This window comes from Quercus robur, chromosome 12, assembly GCF_932294415.1.
Source record: "Quercus robur chromosome 12, dhQueRobu3.1, whole genome shotgun sequence".
Taxonomy (NCBI): Eukaryota; Viridiplantae; Streptophyta; class Magnoliopsida; order Fagales; family Fagaceae; genus Quercus; species Quercus robur.
This window is the reverse complement of record NC_065545.1, coordinates 10718609-10737516: the sequence shown is the minus strand read 5'-3', so window position 1 is coordinate 10737516 and position 18908 is coordinate 10718609. Positions and strand designations below refer to the sequence as shown.

The window sequence follows — 18908 nt, the reverse complement described above, 5'->3', positions numbered from 1 at the left end:
GCCCCTATGGCTCAGTGGTAGAGCGTCAGTCTTGTAAACTGAAGGTCCGTAGTTCGATCCTGCGTGGGGGCAGTTAATATCTTACACGTGGAGTAAGGATCTTTTTTTTTGTTTGTTTCGATTTTCATGTCAGGGACTTTTAATGTTTTACACGTGCATCCACTGTAAAAATAGTGCAAGTACCCAGTCACATCACACGGTAATTTTCATGTCTGGGACATTTACTGTTTTACACGTGCATCCACTGTAAAAATAGTGCAATTTACCCAGTCACATCACACGATTAAACACTGTAAAGGTGAAATTATTAATACAGAGAGGGACCACATTTTGGGAAATCATCACAACAGTTGGTAAATTGTCAACCGACCGACACCTCTCACATCAAATCAAGCCATCAGATAAAGAAAAGTAAACGCCTTTCGGCTACGTTAACAAAACGGGTCCCACCACCAGTTTCTTTTTGATTGACGTGGCATGTTTCTATGGGTCAGAAAAGACACAGTCCTGAGAATCAGAGTTGGTGTCCAACACGCCCCCCTATAAAAAATTAGTTGAGGTTCACAAATCACAAGGTACTATAGATACAAGAATGTAAATGCATCGTTTGAAAAAAAAAAAAAAAAAGTAAATGCATCGTTTTTTAATTGGGACCAACCGACATTTGCACGTGGATCCCACCTTTTTTTTTTTTTCTCTAATTAATATCTTATATTTATGACATAATTTTTCAGACCATGTTAATAAATGATGCTAATCTAATCATTGCTCATTAAATTTTATTTTATTTATTTTTTCACAAAATTTGATGTTGTAATACTAATAAATTTCAAAAAATAAAAAAAAAAGTTTCTCTTTGAACTTCTCCTAAGCTATAGAATATTTGGTCCCTACCTTTAGGTGTCTTAGTCCCTTAGGATAACAAGTTTATCCATAAGGTTTGTGGTTTTTTCTTTTAGGGGTTTGGGAAACAGTGTAGACATGTATGAACTCACAACCCATTATAATGGTTTGTCAATTTCTGACAGAGAAAGGCCGACCTTCGATCTTGAGGAGGATATGGCTATGCTAGAATTCATCATTGCTGGTAAGTTCTACACAAGACGAGCTCTAAACATGGAAGCTATTGCTTTGACTTTTAAGCCATTGTGGAGATCAAAAAATGGTTTTAAAGTTAAAAATATGGGTAATCACACCGTCCTCTTCACTTTCGACAACAAACTAGAAGTGGACTCCATTCTTTCAAACAAACCTTGGAGCTTTGACAAACATCTTATGGTGTTGCAACACTATGACAAGGATACTTTAGTTAAGGACCTGAATTTCAATCGTACATCCTTTTGGGTGTAGGTTCATGACATTCCAATTAGATTCATGAATCAAAAGGTGGCAAAAGGAATTTGTGGCACCGTTGGCACAATCATTCGAAAACTAGATACAGAGGTTGATGGAGGGAGTTTTATAAGGGTCAAAGTCAGCCTAGATATCACTCGCCCACTAAATAAAGGAAGAATGGTGTCAATGGGACAAGGCAAAGAACAATGAGTCTCGTTTAAATACAAATGACTACCAAATATTTGCTACTAGTGCGGTTGTTTTAACCATGATGATAGGGACTACGAACTTTGGCTTGACAGAGAAGGCTCACTTAAAGTTGAAGAACAACAATTTGGACCATGGTTACGTGCAACACCTACCAGTCGAGCACAAACAAATGTAGTTTCTGTTCCAGAATTTTTTAATAAGATGACGGAAGGAGGCAATTCCTTTCAGCGGGCTTCGTTTATAGTAAGGCGAGCTCAGGTGGTTTCTGCGATGACTTCTACACCACTAGTGGCAATGCAAGATGGGGAACAACATCACGTGGATAATTCAATGAATCAGGTATTCGGTTCGATTACAATTGACACCAATAACTTGCCCCCAGTTTTTACGTAGCAACAAAATCAAACTGACCTATTTGTGCATCAAATTGAGGAGTTGGATTGTGCCTTAAAGAATTTTGATTTGCCAATAAATGAGGCGCGGCCTAACAACCCATCAGCAGTTAATACAGACTTAACTCCTCCTCAAAAGATTTCCAATCTGAGGCTTACTCCATTTGAACTGTTGCCTACAGATTCTTTCCTTTCTAAGCTAGCTGAAGTTAATGAGGGTATATCTAAATTAAGAGTCATGTCAACCACAATAAATGACTCGTAGAATGCAAAGTTTTCATTTAATGTGCAATTAGATCACGCAATTAAGGGGCAATTAGAGCACATAATTAATGGGGAAACAAAGGAAATTGCTAGGGTTTGCCAAGGCCAAGGGTCTGAAGCTCATGCAACCCCACGTGTAGACACATCAGGAAAACAAAACACACAATGCTCACAACAACAAGGAACATGGAAGCGTCTGAACAATACCAGAGTATCCAGAAGCAATGACAGAACTAAAAGCATAGTAGAATTGGGGTTATCAACTAAAAGAGTTCATGAGGGGCACTCTTATCTCAATGGTTTACCAAGCAAAAAATGTGTGGTTTCTATTGAGATTAATTCTACTGCTTTGGTAGAGGCTGATACTCAGCACCGCCCATCGCAATGAGTCTCTTAGTCTAAAACTGTTGTGGGCTTGGGAACCCACGTATAGTAAGGGAGCTTGGAGATTACATCCAGGCAAAAGATCCTCCTTTTATGTTTTTAGCCAAGACATAGACAGATGATGCTAGGCTAGATCAAGTGTTACCTAATTTTGATTTTGTTAATAAATGGTTAGTTCCCACTTCCCAACGACAATAGAGGAGGTGGTTTGGTTTTGTTGTGGAAGGAAGATATTCAAATCATAGTGGAAGACTCGTCAAAGTATTGCATTAATGTACTTGTTGAGAAGAATACCCCTTAGGAGTGGCGCTTCACAGGTTTTTATGGCAAACCAATTACAACTAGAAGGCATGAGGCATGGACTAAAATTCAAACCCTTAATAATAGACCACACATTCCTTGGCTGTGTGCTGGGGATTTCAATGAAATCACAAGATAAGAAGAGAAAGTGGGAGGAGCAATTTGAGCACACAACCAAATGCAAACCTTCCGTGATGTTCTTGATGAATGTGGTTTCATGGACTTGGGTTTCGTTGGGCCAAAATTCACGTGGAGTAAGCATTATACCGATGGACATTCGATTTGGGAGAGACTTGACCGTGGGTTAGCTACCAATCTATGGTTCTTGAGATTTCCTGGCACTCGAGTTTACCACCTACCTTGCCTCTCATCAGATCATTGCCATTTGCTGTTTAATCCATCAGGTATTGAAATTCCATCCAATAACAAACCTTTCCAGTTTAAGGAGATGTGGTTGTTAGATAGTCGATGTGGAGAGGTGGTTGAAGCAACTTGGAGATCATGTGTATCACTAGATTCAGATAGGGAAATCCTTGGGAAAATAGAAAAGTGTGGCAAAGATTTGCTATGGTGGAATCATAATGTCTTCGGTAATGTAAAAAGAGAATTAAAAAAAAAAAAAAAAAGAAGAAGAAAGGGATGCTAGTTGAAGAGGAAGTCGTAGCATTGAGAACTAGTAGCAATATTCGCATCAAAGAATTGAAAAGTGAGATCAATGAATTGCTGGATCATGAAACTAGAATGTGGAATCAACACTCCCGTATTCTTTGACTGAAAAATGGAGATAGAAATACAAAGTTCTTTCATAGACGGGCCTCTCATAGGTCTCAGAAAAACTTGATCATAGGAATAAATGACCAACAAGGAGTTTGGAAGGAGGAGCCGAATGCTATAGCTGAAGTTCTTACAAAATTTTACCATGAACTTTTCACCACCTCAAACCTGATCCTACACCAAGGAGTTCTAGATCAAATTCCTCAAGTGATCTCAGATGAAATGAACCAAGAATTGATGTGCAAATTTGAGAAATGGGAAGTAGCACAAGCCTTGAAACAAATGGCACCATTAAAGGCTTCAGGACCAGATGGAATGCCCCCCTTGTTCTTTCAGCATTTCTGACCTATGATTGAGGGCGATGTCACACATTTGGTGCTATCTTGGCTAAATTCAAGTACACTCCCACACCTAGTGAATTATACCTTCATTACTCTAATCCCAAAAAAGAAAAACCCAATTTCAATGTAAGAATACCGCCCTATTAGTTTATGCAATGTTCTTTATAAAATTTTCTCTAAAGTCCTTGCTGATAGGCTAAAAAAATTCCTCAATTCCATCATTACTGAACACCAATAAGTTTTTGCTAAAGGTCGACTCATTACGGATAATATTCTTATTGCCTTTAAAACTTTCACTGCATGAAGAACTATAATTCTGGCTCAAATGGCTTTATGGCTTTATGGCTTTGAAACTTGACATGAGCAAAACCTATGATAAGGTTGAATGGGTGTTCTTGGAAAATTTGATGAAAAAAATAGGGTTTTGTGAACAGTGGATTGGACTCATTATGGTGTGTGTGAAAATTGTCACTTACTAAATACTAGTGAACGGAGAACCAAAGGGATTGATCCACCCCTTAAGAGGCCTTATACAAGGAGATCCTCTCTTTCATTTTCTTTTCCTCCTATGCACTGAGGGCATACATGGCCTTATTAAAAAGATGATGAGGTCTAAAAAAGTCACAATGTTGCATCAAGGCCCAAAATGGCACAGAGAATTGAACTCCATAAAAATAAAATACTGGAGTCTACAATAAAGAAAAAGATGGTAGACTCAAATCCATTAAAGGTTTTAAGGAGAAACTGAAGCCCACAAATGGGTAAGCCTTAGAACTCATGAAATGAAGGGAAGGAGAAAAGTCCAGCCCACCAAGGTCAGAAAATCACTATGGAGCCCAGTGGTAAGAACTGGGCCGGGATACTTGGGGACTGCTAGGAGCTCGGGATCCTTTGGACGTGCAGCAAAGCTAGGGTTGGATTAAGACAGTTCAAATAGGGTGCCAAGAAACACAAGGAACAAGAATAGATATGTCTTTATCAACCACCTAATGATGCAAAAATGAATCAGAAGGCTTGGGAACCAACAATTCATAAATAAGGGGCTGGTACCTCGGGGAACCTAGAAAGAAGAACCACGAAGGGAAGTGGCTGGGAAAATTTCAACTTGGCAAGAATGAATCAGCTCACTTGGGAAAAATGATAAAGGGAAAGGCTGCCAAAAGTTGAGCTTGAAAAGGTAAGGTTTAGAAGCCTTAAAGGAAGAAAGACCAAAGGTCAACTCTCTAAGGACAACCCTGAATGAAAAGTCAACAAAAGACTTTTGGGAAAGAAACACCAAAATAAGAAAATTATGAGAAATGAGGAAAGGACCAGCCACCAATGTTGTTAGCACAACATTGGTTCTGGTACCCAGGGGAGCAAATTGGGGGAATCAGTGGTACCTCGGGAACCCTAGGATGACACTATAAAAAGGGGAAGCAGCAAATAGTGAAGGGCATTCAGCAATAGTGAATTAGAATAGAATCATTGAGAAAACTCTATTAGAATTCAAAAAAGGAAAGAAAATAGAGGGAAATATCGTCCGATATCCTCAAACAGCCACTAGAGAACATACTCGGATTCAAACTTTGCAAGTCTTAGAGGCTTGAAGAGCCATCTAAGTCTGTGATTTTTAAACTTATTTGGACCTTGTAACATGTCCTATTGAGCATAATGTATTACACAATTAAGAAAGTAATGGAATATTTCACATTGTCTTAAGGACCCCTAACATTTTATTTTGTGTCTTTCTTTACCACATTGCCCTTTTACTGCTTCTTGCTATTCAATGCATATTTTTCTTGTTTGCTAGCATGTATATGTTGTAGGATTCGTGTTCTGTGCACCATCTGGTTCGTAATCAGCCCATTTAGCTACGGTGAACCAAGTTCAGTCCCTTAAAACAACAAGTAAAAGGCTCAGGGCCCTTGTTTCTACTTGAGCCTGGGCACTGTCCAAAAAAGACCCACACAAAAGGCGGCAAGCAATGGTGACATCAATGGTTTCAAATTGTGCAAAAGAGGACCCAAACTAACCTTTTTTTTTTTTTTTTTTTTGCAGATGATAGCCTTCTTTTTTGTAGGGCCAATTCCACTGAATGCAACAAAGTGATGGACCTTCTATCCTTATATGAAGAAGTTTTAGGCCAAAAAATAAACAGGGGAAAGACAACTTTATTCTTCAGCAAATTAGTTACTGAAGCAAACAAACAGATCATTAAAGGGATTTTGGGGGTTTGTGAAATCCATCACTATGAAAAATATTTGGGGCTACCATCTCTGACAGGAATAGGAAAAAAAGCAAGTTTCAATTATCTAAAGAAGAGAGTATAGAGAAAATTACAAAGGTGGGAAGGAAAACTCCTCTCCCAAGCTAGTAGAGAAGTGCTCATTAAGGCCATTATCCAAGCCATTCCATCATATACAATGGGGTGCTTTAAATTACTTGTGGGGTTGTGTAATGAGATTGAAGTGATGGTAAGGAAGTTTTGGTGGGGACAATGAGGGGAAAAGCGGAAGATTCATTGGCTAAAATGGAGTGAGATGACAAAAGCAAAAAGTGAGGGTGGTATGGGCTTCCATGACTTAGCATTGCACAATGACTCTCTCTTGGCCAAGCAAGCCTGGCGCTTGCTACAAGATGAAAGTTCACTACTTTATAAGGTATTCAAACCACGCTTCTTCCCAAATTGTACAATCATGGAGGCTGCTGATTCAAGCGATGGATCATACGGTTGGAAAAGCATGCTCTATGGTCATGATATTATCAAACGTGGAGCTTGTTGGAGAATAGATAACGGGCAGAGAGTGCAGATTTGGCAACATCTGCCAATCAAGCACCTTACACGTGTTAGCACCTATTTTGGAGGGGTGGGAGGAAGCCAAGGTTGAGGTACTGATTAATGAAACCACGAGGACATGGAATGAAAATGTAGTTGACGGTCTATTTTTTCCCGAGGAAGCTGCTCTCATTAAGAAAATTCCAATGTCAAAACACCCAACAAAAGACAAGCTGTTTTGGCCATGGACCCAAAATGGGCAATACTCCTACAAATCCGGATATCAATTCTTGAAGAGTGAGGCTGATGAGGAAGTGGCTGAAGCATCATAGGATGAAGACAGAAATTTCTGGTTCAGCATCTGGGCTTTGCAAGTTCCAAACAAGATCAGAAACTTCATGTGGCGAGCTTGTCGTGATTCCCTCCCTACGAAAGCAAATTTGAGGCGGCGACACATCACTGACAGCTCATTGTGCGAACGATGCTTGAGGGAGGAGGAAAACCCGTTACATGCATTATGGTCATGCAGTGAACTTGACTCGGTATGGTCAGAATCGGAGTGGAACTTTCGTCAAGTTATATACCCCACAAACTTCAAGGCATTGCTATCATGGATACTCAATAACCAAGGCAAGCCAGAGCTTTTGCAATGACAACGTGGGGAATATGGTACCAGCAAAACCAGGTTCGCCTCCATAAACTTTGCTGCACATCGGACCAGATCGCACCACAGGCGAAAGAAAGGCTACAAGAATTTACTGCTGCGCTCCCACCTAAGCCACCAAGAACGACGAGGACCAGGGAGAAATGAAAGCCACCTGATGCGAGCTGCTTCAAAATAAACTTCGATGGAGCGATTTTCAGGAATGAAAACAGAAGCGGCATAGGTGTCGTTATTCGAGACCACAAAGGCTCTGTCATTGCCTCATTAGCTCAGCTCATCTCCCCAGCATATCAACCAACTGAAATCGATGCAATTGCAGCAGCTCGGGCTTTGGAGTTTGGACGGGAAATAGGTATAAGTGGAGCAGTCCTTGAAGGCAATTCGAAATTAATAACTAAATCCTTGAAGGCAGGTGGAAATACCATAGCTTCAATGGAGCCACTAATTCAAGATGCCATTGTGTTTTCTAGTTCTTATTCAATATTGCAATACTCACATTGTAGAAGATGAGGAAATAGATTAGCACATAGTCTAGCTAGATATTCAATTAATGTCTCTAACTATGTAGTTTAGATAGAAGAAGTCCCCAATCCTTTACTATCTGTTGTTCAACAGGATTTAGCCAATTTGGCGAATCAATTTCAATAAAGTTTTAAGCACATTCTCAAAAAAAAAAAAAAAAAAAAAAAATGTTGTAGTTTTAGATTAACCTTACTCAATATCTTTTTATTGAAGGTAAATTTTGATAAATCCATCATTAGATTACATCTTCTTTTTATTAATAAATTGTTTAAATTGTGGGTTTCAGTTAACTCAATTAATAAATTCTTTGATGATTGTATAAGAAATCTAGGGTTCAATCTCTGCCTACACCAAAAACTAATTGGTGTTTTAGTCCGATAATAAAGAGTTATTATCAAAAGCGGACACCATAAATTGAAACTCTTTTTTTAAAAAAAAATTAATTAAATTGTAAATTTTTGTAGTTTAAAATTATGTACAGTGATGTCGATATTATTTGGTAGCTAAACTGTCTTTTTTTTTTTTTTTTTTTTTGTCTTGGGTGTCACTCAAATTCAAATTTACCCACTTCTAGGCTTTATTACTCTTTTTTTATCATTTAAATTCTAATTATACCCACCTCTAGTCTACACTGCTAAACTATTGTACTCCATTAACAACTGTTTATTACACTAATTATCCTGAACAGGGTACTGCAACTGTGCAACATGACACTTTCTGCAGATTTCACGAGACTGACCAATTGTTCAGTGATTGAAGATTACTGCAGTACCAATGAAGAGGATACGATAACTGATGAGGCTGTCCAAAAGCTTCTTTTAAAACTGGCATTGGTTTTTAAAGGCTAGTACAGTGTTTTGTTTATGCATAAATGTTGCTGGTGAAGCCGTTTAGGTCTGTTGTGTGTTTAATGGTTGATTACAGTTATGTTTTGCTTTTAGACTGCAATAATAATCATGCCTACAGGTTTTTAGGTAAAAAATTGAATGAAAAAGTTCGCTAAATGCAGGCAATCATGTTGTTGAAAAATGAAAATGAATTGGTCCACGTGAATATAATAATGAGAAATGATATGTTTAAAATATTTTTGCAACAAATTATAAATAGCAGATCGTTAATAGATGTTATTGTGGGTAAAATAGCAATTTCATTATTGAGTTTAAATTAGAATCAATAATAATTTATCATATAAAATTTGAGAAATAATATGTTTACAACATTTTTATAACAAATTTTAAGTGATAAATTGTTACTGGTTGTTATTGTTAGGGCAAAAAAATAATCTTAGTGTTAAGTTCAAATTTGAACCAATAACAACTAACCACATATGATTTGTTGTAAAAATATTATAGACATAACATCTCTCATAAAATTTGTTGTAAAAGTGTTATAAACGTAACGTAACACTTCTTATATAAGAATTGGTAGGATAGTAAGAGGACCCAGAAGTCGGAAGTAAAAAAATGACAAAAAGTATATGTCCACATTTTTAGGGACAGGAGCAAACAACATTTCCAATAAACCAAAATGGCCTTCAGATGTGTCTGCTTAATTTTATGACTGAAATTTTTTACCAATGAGCAAAAGAGGAACAGAAGTTCTGACACTTATTCCCCCTACTGTATACTTGTCCTTCTAGGATTTGAATCCTTCTAGGATTTGAATCCGGTATTGCACCAGGTGCAATACCACTAATTCATCTCACATTAATTTTTACCTTTTTTAACTTTAACTTTCTTTAATTCATTGGTTGAGATTGAAAGTGGAAAATTCAACTTTCAATCACTGGATGGGTGTAATACCACTAATTCATCTCACATTAATTTTTACCTTTTTTAACTTTAACTTTCTTTAATTCATTGGTTGAGATTGAAAGTTGATTTTTTCAACTTTCAATCTCAACCATCCAATGTTATTGCACCAAGTGCAATACCCTAGATAGTGCATCCAATCTCAATCCTTCCTTCTATTGTACCCTATTATGCAATGTTTAGAAATCACCTGTAAATGAGATCGCTCCTACACTTGCCAAAGAAACAAACAAAGAAGAAAAAAGAGAGAGCATTCCTACATGAAATAAATTTGCCAATAGCAGGAATATCATTGAAAAAAGTGGAACTTTGCATATTTAAGAAAAACGACTAACTATTTTGCAGATGCAATAAGTGTTAGCAATATTGTTTGGTTGCATATATTATTGTTACTATTATCAATAAGTCTCACATACCATACAGATGCAATAGGTGTAAGCAAGACTGCTTGCTCGCACGCCAATGAGATATAGCTTGAAATTTCCTCTTCCCACAATAATCCCACAATAATGGGATGGAGGGTGAGGTCATGGATTCAAGATCCGTTGAGTGTGTTCGTAACTTAAAAAATAAGAACAGTAAATAAAATAGAAAGACCTTCATGTATGCAAGACTTTTTTTTTAGCACAAACTGAGAAGAGTCATATTGTTTGAACAACCTGAAGATTTAAAATTCAGATCAACTTTCTTGCACTCGACAATACCTGCTGGTTGTGCTCTATACAGAGGTAAGGCATTACCCCTTCCCACGAAGACTCTGGGCCTCCACCATGATTTATAAATATTCCCAAAAATGAAACAACGCCAATCCTGCTTTTGGCATAATCCATCATTCAAAAACACTAGAAATGATGGTTCTGCAATCAAAATTGTAGATACCAAATTTAGGCACCAATACATACCTCTAGCATATGTTAATATGCTAATTACCTCAAATATGAGTATTATCAATGTAAGTTATATGCATGCTTGTATTACACATGATCGATAGTGATTTCAGCTTGACATCAATGGTCAGGCTATAGTAGAGAAGATATTGAATTGAACAAGATATTTGGGTATGAGGGCATGGAGCTCCAACTGAGTACTTTTCGAGGTGAATCCAAACTAAGATTAACAAAACAGGAGTAAAAATTCTCCAATATCTTCTTCAGTAGCCTAACAGCACATCTTTAATTAGAATAATTTAGATCACCAATTATAATTTCCTTTTAAAACTGCAAACCAACTTCAGTTATAAAATTTACTTCTCAAACCATATCCACATGTCAAGCAATCACAAAATCATGTAGGTTACAGAGAATGCTTTCTTGCATGTTTAGATGAATAGCAATGGCAAAAACCAAAAACAAAGACAAAAAATGAAAAAAGGCCTCCAACAATCACCATCTTTAAGCTATATTGCATTACAAGGACAATATTAACTGAAGTATCAGTTTTGGGGACGTAGAGGATTCAGACAAGAACTATCCACTGATTCTTTAACAAGCCCCTATATTTACATAATTATTTAAATACCAAATTGAAGACCACCTCAGTTTTTGCCACTTTAAGGAATTTTTATTCCCTTATTAGCAACTAAAGAGGATACTAATTGTAAAACATTATCTATGTAGAACTGCCCAAGCATCTAGAAGAATCTGAAAGTCTCAGGATAGGTCACAGGGAATGTAACTCAAAAAACATTAGGTCCCAGTTACACAAGAAGTTAACAATGTAAAAAGAGATAGACATGCCCGTTTGGTAACACATTTTCAGACCGTACCATTTCAAATGTACAGTTTTTTTAAAATTCAATTTTTTTCTAGGTATAGCTTGTACAGACAATCTCATTTTCAAAAGACTGAAATATAAGCTTTAACAAAGGGGCACATCATAAGGAAATTCTACCTAAAGCCTAGTGAGCCAGCTATTGTTTTGGTGATATAGGAAGTGGTACCCTGTGGAGAGGTCAAGAGTTACAGTACTTGTCAGGGCAGTACTTGCAAGGACGAGGCAGGCACTCCATAGAAGCTCTTTGGAAGGGGTAGGGTTGCAATCTTCTATCATTTAACCTAAAAGTGGAAAGAACTACTTGGCAAAGATTGCTTCTCTCTTACCATAACTATTACAATTTTCTAGTGACATACCATGCTCCTAGTCTCTAATAAAATAATCTACCCCTCAAAACTGAGTACTTCCAAATCAGGTGAGTATTGGAAAAGGCTGTTGGATGAACCAGCTATTTAACAAATATGATGGCCTTATGAAACTATATTTAAGTCCATATTACCAAAAGACGGTTGGAAGTTTACAAAATAAGCTCGCTTTGCAAGCATAGAGCAAGTCTCCAAATAAAGTCAAGCATACCTAGAGATGTCACTTGCATTGCATTGGGCACTTCAGGTACAATATATGGCAAAGAAGAAAGTATCAAAAGAAAAATCAATAAAATTGAAGATTTACCACCAAAAAAAAAAAAAAGAGTAGAAAGATTTCCAGAACTGAACCTGGTTAGTTAATGTTGCCAATCTTTATAATTTGGCTCTTTCAGCAAACTCATGATTTCCGAAACGGACCTGGGTCAATCACTAGCCAACGTTTTATCAGAATATTATAATCTTTAAAAATTAACTTGCATGAAAGTAATTTCATTGATCGTTCCCATCTGAGGGAATCTAATAAGGATGAATGCAATGGTTCCTGTGGTTAAATTTCTACACCATTAAATATGGACCATGCAGAACACATACGAAATTTTCCCTAGAAAAACAACAGTTTCCCCATTCTTTGTCCTACTGACTAGTATCGATTTTCTTGAGGTTGTGACTGCTTTCACATTGTCAAAAAAATAACTGTTATTGAACAAATATATCTTCTTTTTTTCCCAAAACTCCTGGAATCAGAAATGAAGTTTCATATCTTACTTGAACAGGAAAATCAGCATACACAATCAATTGCAAACTAAAACATGAATTACTAAAGATAAAGTACAGAAGCCAACATGGGTGTTATTGATGGCTAGAAATTCTTATCAAATATATGATTTAATTGAACACCACCAGTTAACAGTGCTTGTGTAGACAAGAACTTACTACATTGTTGATAATAACTACATTAAATAAAATGACTATTAGAAAATGAAGAGACTACACTGTTATGACAAGGTCAAGATTTCAGCATCAGTATAAGTGTATAATAGCCTATTAAAAGTTGCAACAAAAATGAAAGCTTTGATATTAGATAGATGGAACCATTTAGCTACCACAGTTTTCAACCTGATAACTTTTGCAATTAGAGATCAAATAGATGGTCTCAGGATATGCCACATGCTAAACAACCAAGTTGGTCTCCATCTACCATTAGAGCCAGTTGTAAAATTTAATACCCAACCAGCTATAAGATCATAACCAAAGTGTCCATATATAGTAAGCGTCTGAAAATGACAGTCAAGATTAGGCCAATAAATGTAATTTACATTTATTTAACAAAAAGAGAAATTTTTTAGAAATTTAAGAGCATCTAATTGAGAGTTAAAATGGTATAAAAAAATTCCTCTTAAAAGTATACAGCAGTTTTATTGGCGACCTTTGTATAATTCTAGAGTAAATTTTTTGCTTACAAGAAATATAGAATCTATGGTGAAGTATGAATTTGAACATTTGCAAGAAGCCTGGTGAGTTTGCTCAGAGTTTCACGAGCAGAGATTGTATCTGGATGATCTTCACCACAAATTGAAGTTCTAATAAAAACTGCCTTCCTAATTAGATCATCTCCTATATCAAATTGTCCCCCTCTTAGCATTAGTTTAGCCCTAGTTTCTAGCACAGTGGCTCTGCATAGAGCCAGTTCCTGCCAAAGGTAAGGATTCAACTGGGCATTAGTCTGGATGGGCCTCCAACAAAGGGATTTGTCCAACCACTTCTCAACTGGGATAACAAATGCTTGGTCTGCAGCTTCCAAAGCATTGGTACATAACCGCAGAAGTTCTAGAGCGGCACTGCACCGAGAGAAGGTAATGAATGTCCGGATAGCAAGAGGCAAAACCACTTCTTTGACAAGGTATAGCAACTCTGAAACTTTGAGCTCAACAACTACAGGGTCATGACCAAATCCAAATAGCAAGAAACACGCAGCCCAGATATGTTCAGAGTGCTGAGATATTGACCCACGACCGATTACAGCTTGAACCACGGCTTGTGCAGCTCCATTCACTCCTCTTTTGCGGGCATAAAGCTTGACGAGCTCATTAATATGGACATACCCTGGCTTTGTACTGTTTCTTGCAATATTGAACCTCAACAACATGGAAGAAGCCTCTGCTTCTGATCTCTTGTTGTATGATGAAGTACAACCACAAGTTAAGGACTGCAATAATTTTCTCCATAAACGGGTTCTTTGATGCTTTTCCGGTATCTTGTGAGCAGCTAGGGCTAATAGGGAAACTGGAATTGCAGCCGGTGCAAACCAACCACTTGCCTGTACCATTCTGGTTGCCAAGCTCCTTGGCCCATCAGCATGATCAAATATTGAGAAGCATACCTCAAATAGTTGAAGAAGGAAGGTGTTTCGTCTCAACAATTGAGCTTCCCTACCACTCCATGACAAGTCCTTCAAGGGCATTCTATTAGTGGTATCCAACAGCCTACTTGGAGTTATAGGTAGCTCAGACAGTATTGCACCTGTAACTGCAAGCCCCAAAGTTAACCTTCCAACTTTCTCCTCTATAGCCCTAAGGGCATCAAGTTCTGCAATTGAAAAGTCTGTGACACTTCCCTGCATTAAACTCATGGCCTCAATGCCAGATAAGTATGAGAGTTTCAAAGGTTCCAAGTTCATCACGCGAGGAAGACGCGTGGATATTAATATTTGGGACTCTCCGCCAAAACGGGGAAGAAGATCCATCACAAGTTTGTGATCCCACCAATCCTTTTCACTCTCTAAGTTATCAATCACCACCAAAAATGGTATGCTTCGCATAAGCTCTTTGCGGACTCTAGAAATGGCTGCCTCTTCCTGCTCTTCAAAGCTTTTTATTCTGTTTTTATCTAAGCAATTTTCAATCCCTACATCAACTTCTAAAAATGACCAGAGGTTCATATAATTCTGTCTAATATACCTGCTTTCTCCACCTATCCATAAAACCATTTTGTACCTCTGTTGATATCTGTAAGCAAATTCCAGAAGAAGTTCTGTCTTGCCAATTCCTGAGTCCCCTGATATGCAAGCAATTCCCTTCCCATACAAAATCTTCATTGATCTTTTTCTCCTTGCATACCTTCCACCACCTTTTGACCTCTGTTGGTGTTGCCTTTGAGGAAAACCAGTACCTTGCATCTCAATCTCTTTTTCTGACTCCTTCCACACAACTGGTTCTTTTCCCTTTCTGCTGGCACTCTCAAATTGTCGTTCCCTCCGTCTTTCCTCCAATGAATTGCTCTTATTCCACCCAATTGTCAAATTCTTTCGCCTGGGTCTAGCTTTAAGCTCAAAATAATCTCTTTCTGAGTCTCCGGTAACATCACCAAAAAGTATAAATTCCAGCTCAGAAAGTTCTTTTTTCCGACCAACAAAATTCTCATTTCGAGGTAAAGGAAACTCCTCTTTTTCTACCTTTTCTCTCCACTTAGTCAATCGCTCTACAACACTTCTCCTTCCTAATCTTGTTGCTAGCAGTGTGACTGTCCTCAAAATGCAATCTCGCCAGTTACCATCCTGAGCTTCTAGTTTCCATTCATCAACCCGAGAAACGCTATGAACAGCTTCTTTCCACTCTTTCTCCAAACCTCCATACAAAACCCATAACTCTCCCCCATGTTTTTCCCACAGCTCTCCTCTCTTCTCAATTATATCCCGGACAAGGCAATCGCCTGGACTCAAGTCAAAGAATATTGGGACCAAAATTTTTTTGCCTGAGAAAAACCGCAGCTCCTCAATGGTATACGGATTCCTGAAAGATTTCCTTGTCAGAATTACCACCCCAAAAGAAGAGACATCCATGGCCCTCTCAACAATTCCATGTTTGCGAGTGTTCCTACATCGAGCTCTGTCAGATACAAAGCAACTCATCCCTTGGACCTCCAGCTCTGCACGTAGCCAATTAGCAAACCTCAGTAGAGAAGGTTTACGTCCATGCAAACCTATGAAGACATCACAGCTCCTCATTCTGTTAGAGGAAAGTGAAATGGAACCTGGAGTATATGAGGTTTGGTAGCTTCTCTCATGCATTCTCTGCTTCTCTCTGTGCCTTGAATAACCATTATCATGGTCATGGTTGTAACTAGATGGAGTGCTGTTGGAGATGCCAGTTAAGGAAGATATATGTTCAAACTTTTGGAAATTACCCGAATTACAGGCATCTTGGATCACTGACATGTCTGACAAGGCATTTCTAACATATGCGTGAGATTCAGGTTCTGGATTTCCTGAACTGCAACTAGGAGGATCAATACTTGAACGAATGCCATCACACTGACTGTTGGACTGTTTGGATTCTGATAAATGACATGTTGGTGATCTAGGAGAGAAGAAGGGTGACTGATTCGCCGAAAAGAATACCGAAGATGATGATGACAGATTCCTTGAAGTCATGACTGGTAAAGACCCAAACCTGGAGCTATCTTCTCCAAGTTCCATATTTACAAACTTTTCTGCCATCCAAAGATATCAAATCCTGTGCATGCGCTCCAGTTATGAGGAGCCTCTCTGAAATAAAATAAAATAAAAAGTATGGATTTAGTAAATCAGGGATCTTCCCAATATGGTAGAAAGAACTAAAAAATGCAAGTAAAGTGGAATACTCTTTCCATGATTATTATTTTAAATGGCTTCTAAACTGACATTGACATCCTAGCAAGTAATTGCATAACAACAATGGAAGAAAACAGCGTTTTGATATCTCTCAACATGGAAAAAGTGAAAAAACTTAAAACACCAATGCTACAAACAAGTATGAGCAGAAGTAGGCAGCCAAATTTTTACTTATATGGTTATCTTCAAAGTAAGGAATCTTTTCAGACCCTAGAAATTACTCGGATAATAACAATGGTGCCAAACAGTGTACATCTCTCAGCAAGGAAAAACATGAAAATTTAAATCCCACATGCTATAAACAACTAAACAAGTAAGAGGGAAAGTAGGCAGCCTCTGAACGTACTAATATGGTCAACTCTATGAATAGTTTCTCAATGGACAAGTCTCCACAGGTATAAGAGGACAAATGAGGGTAAGAAAATAACTTTGACAAATTCATGCTTCTATGATCTATATACCTAATTTAAACTAACTATCCATCTGTGAATAAAATAGACTCACTTCCTGGAATTGAAGAAAAAAACTGTAAGGGCATCAGTAGGGCATTAAGTCATGATCTTTAGGGCATTGTAGATCTAATGGAACTCTTAAATGTACAAATAGCTTTAAACAAAAAGACCCACTTCTAGATTGAACAGAATATGATAACACCATTACAGAAAAGAATAACACTTCCATAATAATTCAGATCTAAATACTTACTAGGCTTCAAATCACAAACAGAGTCTCAGTAGATTCCATCCTTAGGCTTCAAAAATCAAATAACCCAGCTCTTTAAATTGAATGAGAATCCCAAAAGAGTTCTTTTTTCAAGTAACCCTGAACGCTCTCTGCAATCAATAGAATGAACTTAACCAACCTGCAAAGACAGGAACTAGCTTTATCACAACACATAATTACCACAAAAAAAAAAAAAAAAAAAAAACACACACACACACACACATAAGGGGGGGATATTAGTATATTAGAGTACTACTTTAAGCCAAAGGTCGTAACTTTTCAATCAGACAGAAAGTTTTGACAATGAGAGAGACATTAATGTGAAAAGGGATGAAAAAAAAAAAAATCAGGTTTTTACCATTTCAGATAGATTTTAGAGAGACCATATTGAGAAAATGATAGAAAACGAAATATTTGGTTGAAAAAAAAGATATATATAGCAAAATTGGCTCACCACCGCTCACTATTCACTAGCCACTAGACAACTAGTCTTAGTCTAGTCTATGAAGTATCGCTTCTTGCTCCTCCATTCAAGAGATCTATGAACTCTTTCTTTGTCTTCAACTCTGTTGCTGGCTGAGGAGGAAGGGATTTCAAGGACATTGCCGAGAGGAGATCACTGTTGGGGAGGGAAGTGAGGAGTGTTTGTGTTTTGTTTTGTTGTGTTGTGCAGTGCTTCTTTGTTGGGGGAAGTATGGTATGGTATCAGTATGGTTAGGCTCAGTTGGGTCCACAGCCATTTATAGCACTGTACAACTGTGAAAGTGCAGAAAATCCACTGTGTTTGCGGCATTTGGATTCACATTTTTGAAACCCCTTTTGATTTTTTAGTCACTGTTGTATCTATCTATGGGTGGTTTTACTTGAAAAGCTTGTCCTTTTCTTCTTTTTTTTTTTTTTCTTTTTTTTTTTGATCAGTTGTCCTTTTCTTTTAGTAAAAACTAAAAAGCCTTTATTTTTGCAACTTGAAAATGAAGCTAGTAATTTTTTTTGGACATCCTCAAAATTTTCCCTCTTCTTTTCAACAATACTTTCAAATAAATAAGTAATAAGTAACCACCAAAACACCTTCGCGCGGCCACACACACTCATATATAATCTTTTTCATAACTATCAATGTGGTAAAATGTGATTGGCATTAATAAAAACAATATATATATATATATATATAAAAAGCCAAGTGAAAATTAATTTTGCTCCAATACACATATGACATTACACAACCTCCTAAGCTTTGAAAAAGATAATGAAAAAAAAAATCTTAAATTACTCTTCCTAGAGCCAAATTAATTTTGCTCCAATACACATATGACGTTACCAAGAAAGTGGTTCGCATTGGCATCGGAATATGACTATATGGTAATTTTCTTTAATAATTTTTGTTAACAAATATAATTATTACAAGGGATGAGAATTCAGCCTATTCATTTCGAAGTTCTTAGATACAAGCCTTAGTTTTCCTCGTAAGGGAGACTAGGCTATTATTAGTCACTGTTTAATACTAAACCATAAGCTCATGAGTGATTCAATCATTTTATTAGGTTTTAATAAATTCTATCGTTTATCTTATTGCATTTATTATTTTGTTTCGACCTTCTTCCATTGTTTGTATTAGAAATATTGAGCCAAACCAAACCTAAA

At 37.2% G+C, this 18908-nt stretch overlaps 1 protein-coding gene and 1 non-coding gene across 2 annotated transcripts; one reads left to right on the top strand and one right to left on the bottom strand.

Annotated features, from left to right (window-relative positions):
- Positions 1-72, top strand: TRNAT-UGU (transfer RNA threonine (anticodon UGU)). The gene has a single exon. It is a non-coding gene; the product is annotated as a tRNA-Thr (tRNA).
- A 13084-nt stretch (positions 73-13156) lies between these two features.
- Positions 13157-18078, bottom strand: LOC126709199 (uncharacterized). The gene is made up of 3 exons (XM_050409324.1): positions 17722-18078; positions 17250-17406; positions 13157-16439 (listed from the first exon to the last, which is right to left on the bottom strand). Exon 3 carries the CDS (start codon positions 16389-16391, stop codon positions 13371-13373), a length of 3021 nt encoding a protein of 1006 aa, XP_050265281.1. The 5' UTR covers positions 16392-16439; positions 17250-17406; positions 17722-18078; the 3' UTR covers positions 13157-13370.
- Between the last annotated feature and the right edge of the window lie 830 nt (positions 18079-18908).

Bases quoted from the DNA above. Each gene is read 5' to 3' on its own strand.
- LOC126709199 (XM_050409324.1), bottom strand. From the start codon at position 16,391: ATGGCAGAAAAGTTTGTAAATATGGAACTTGGAGAAGATAGCTCCAGG.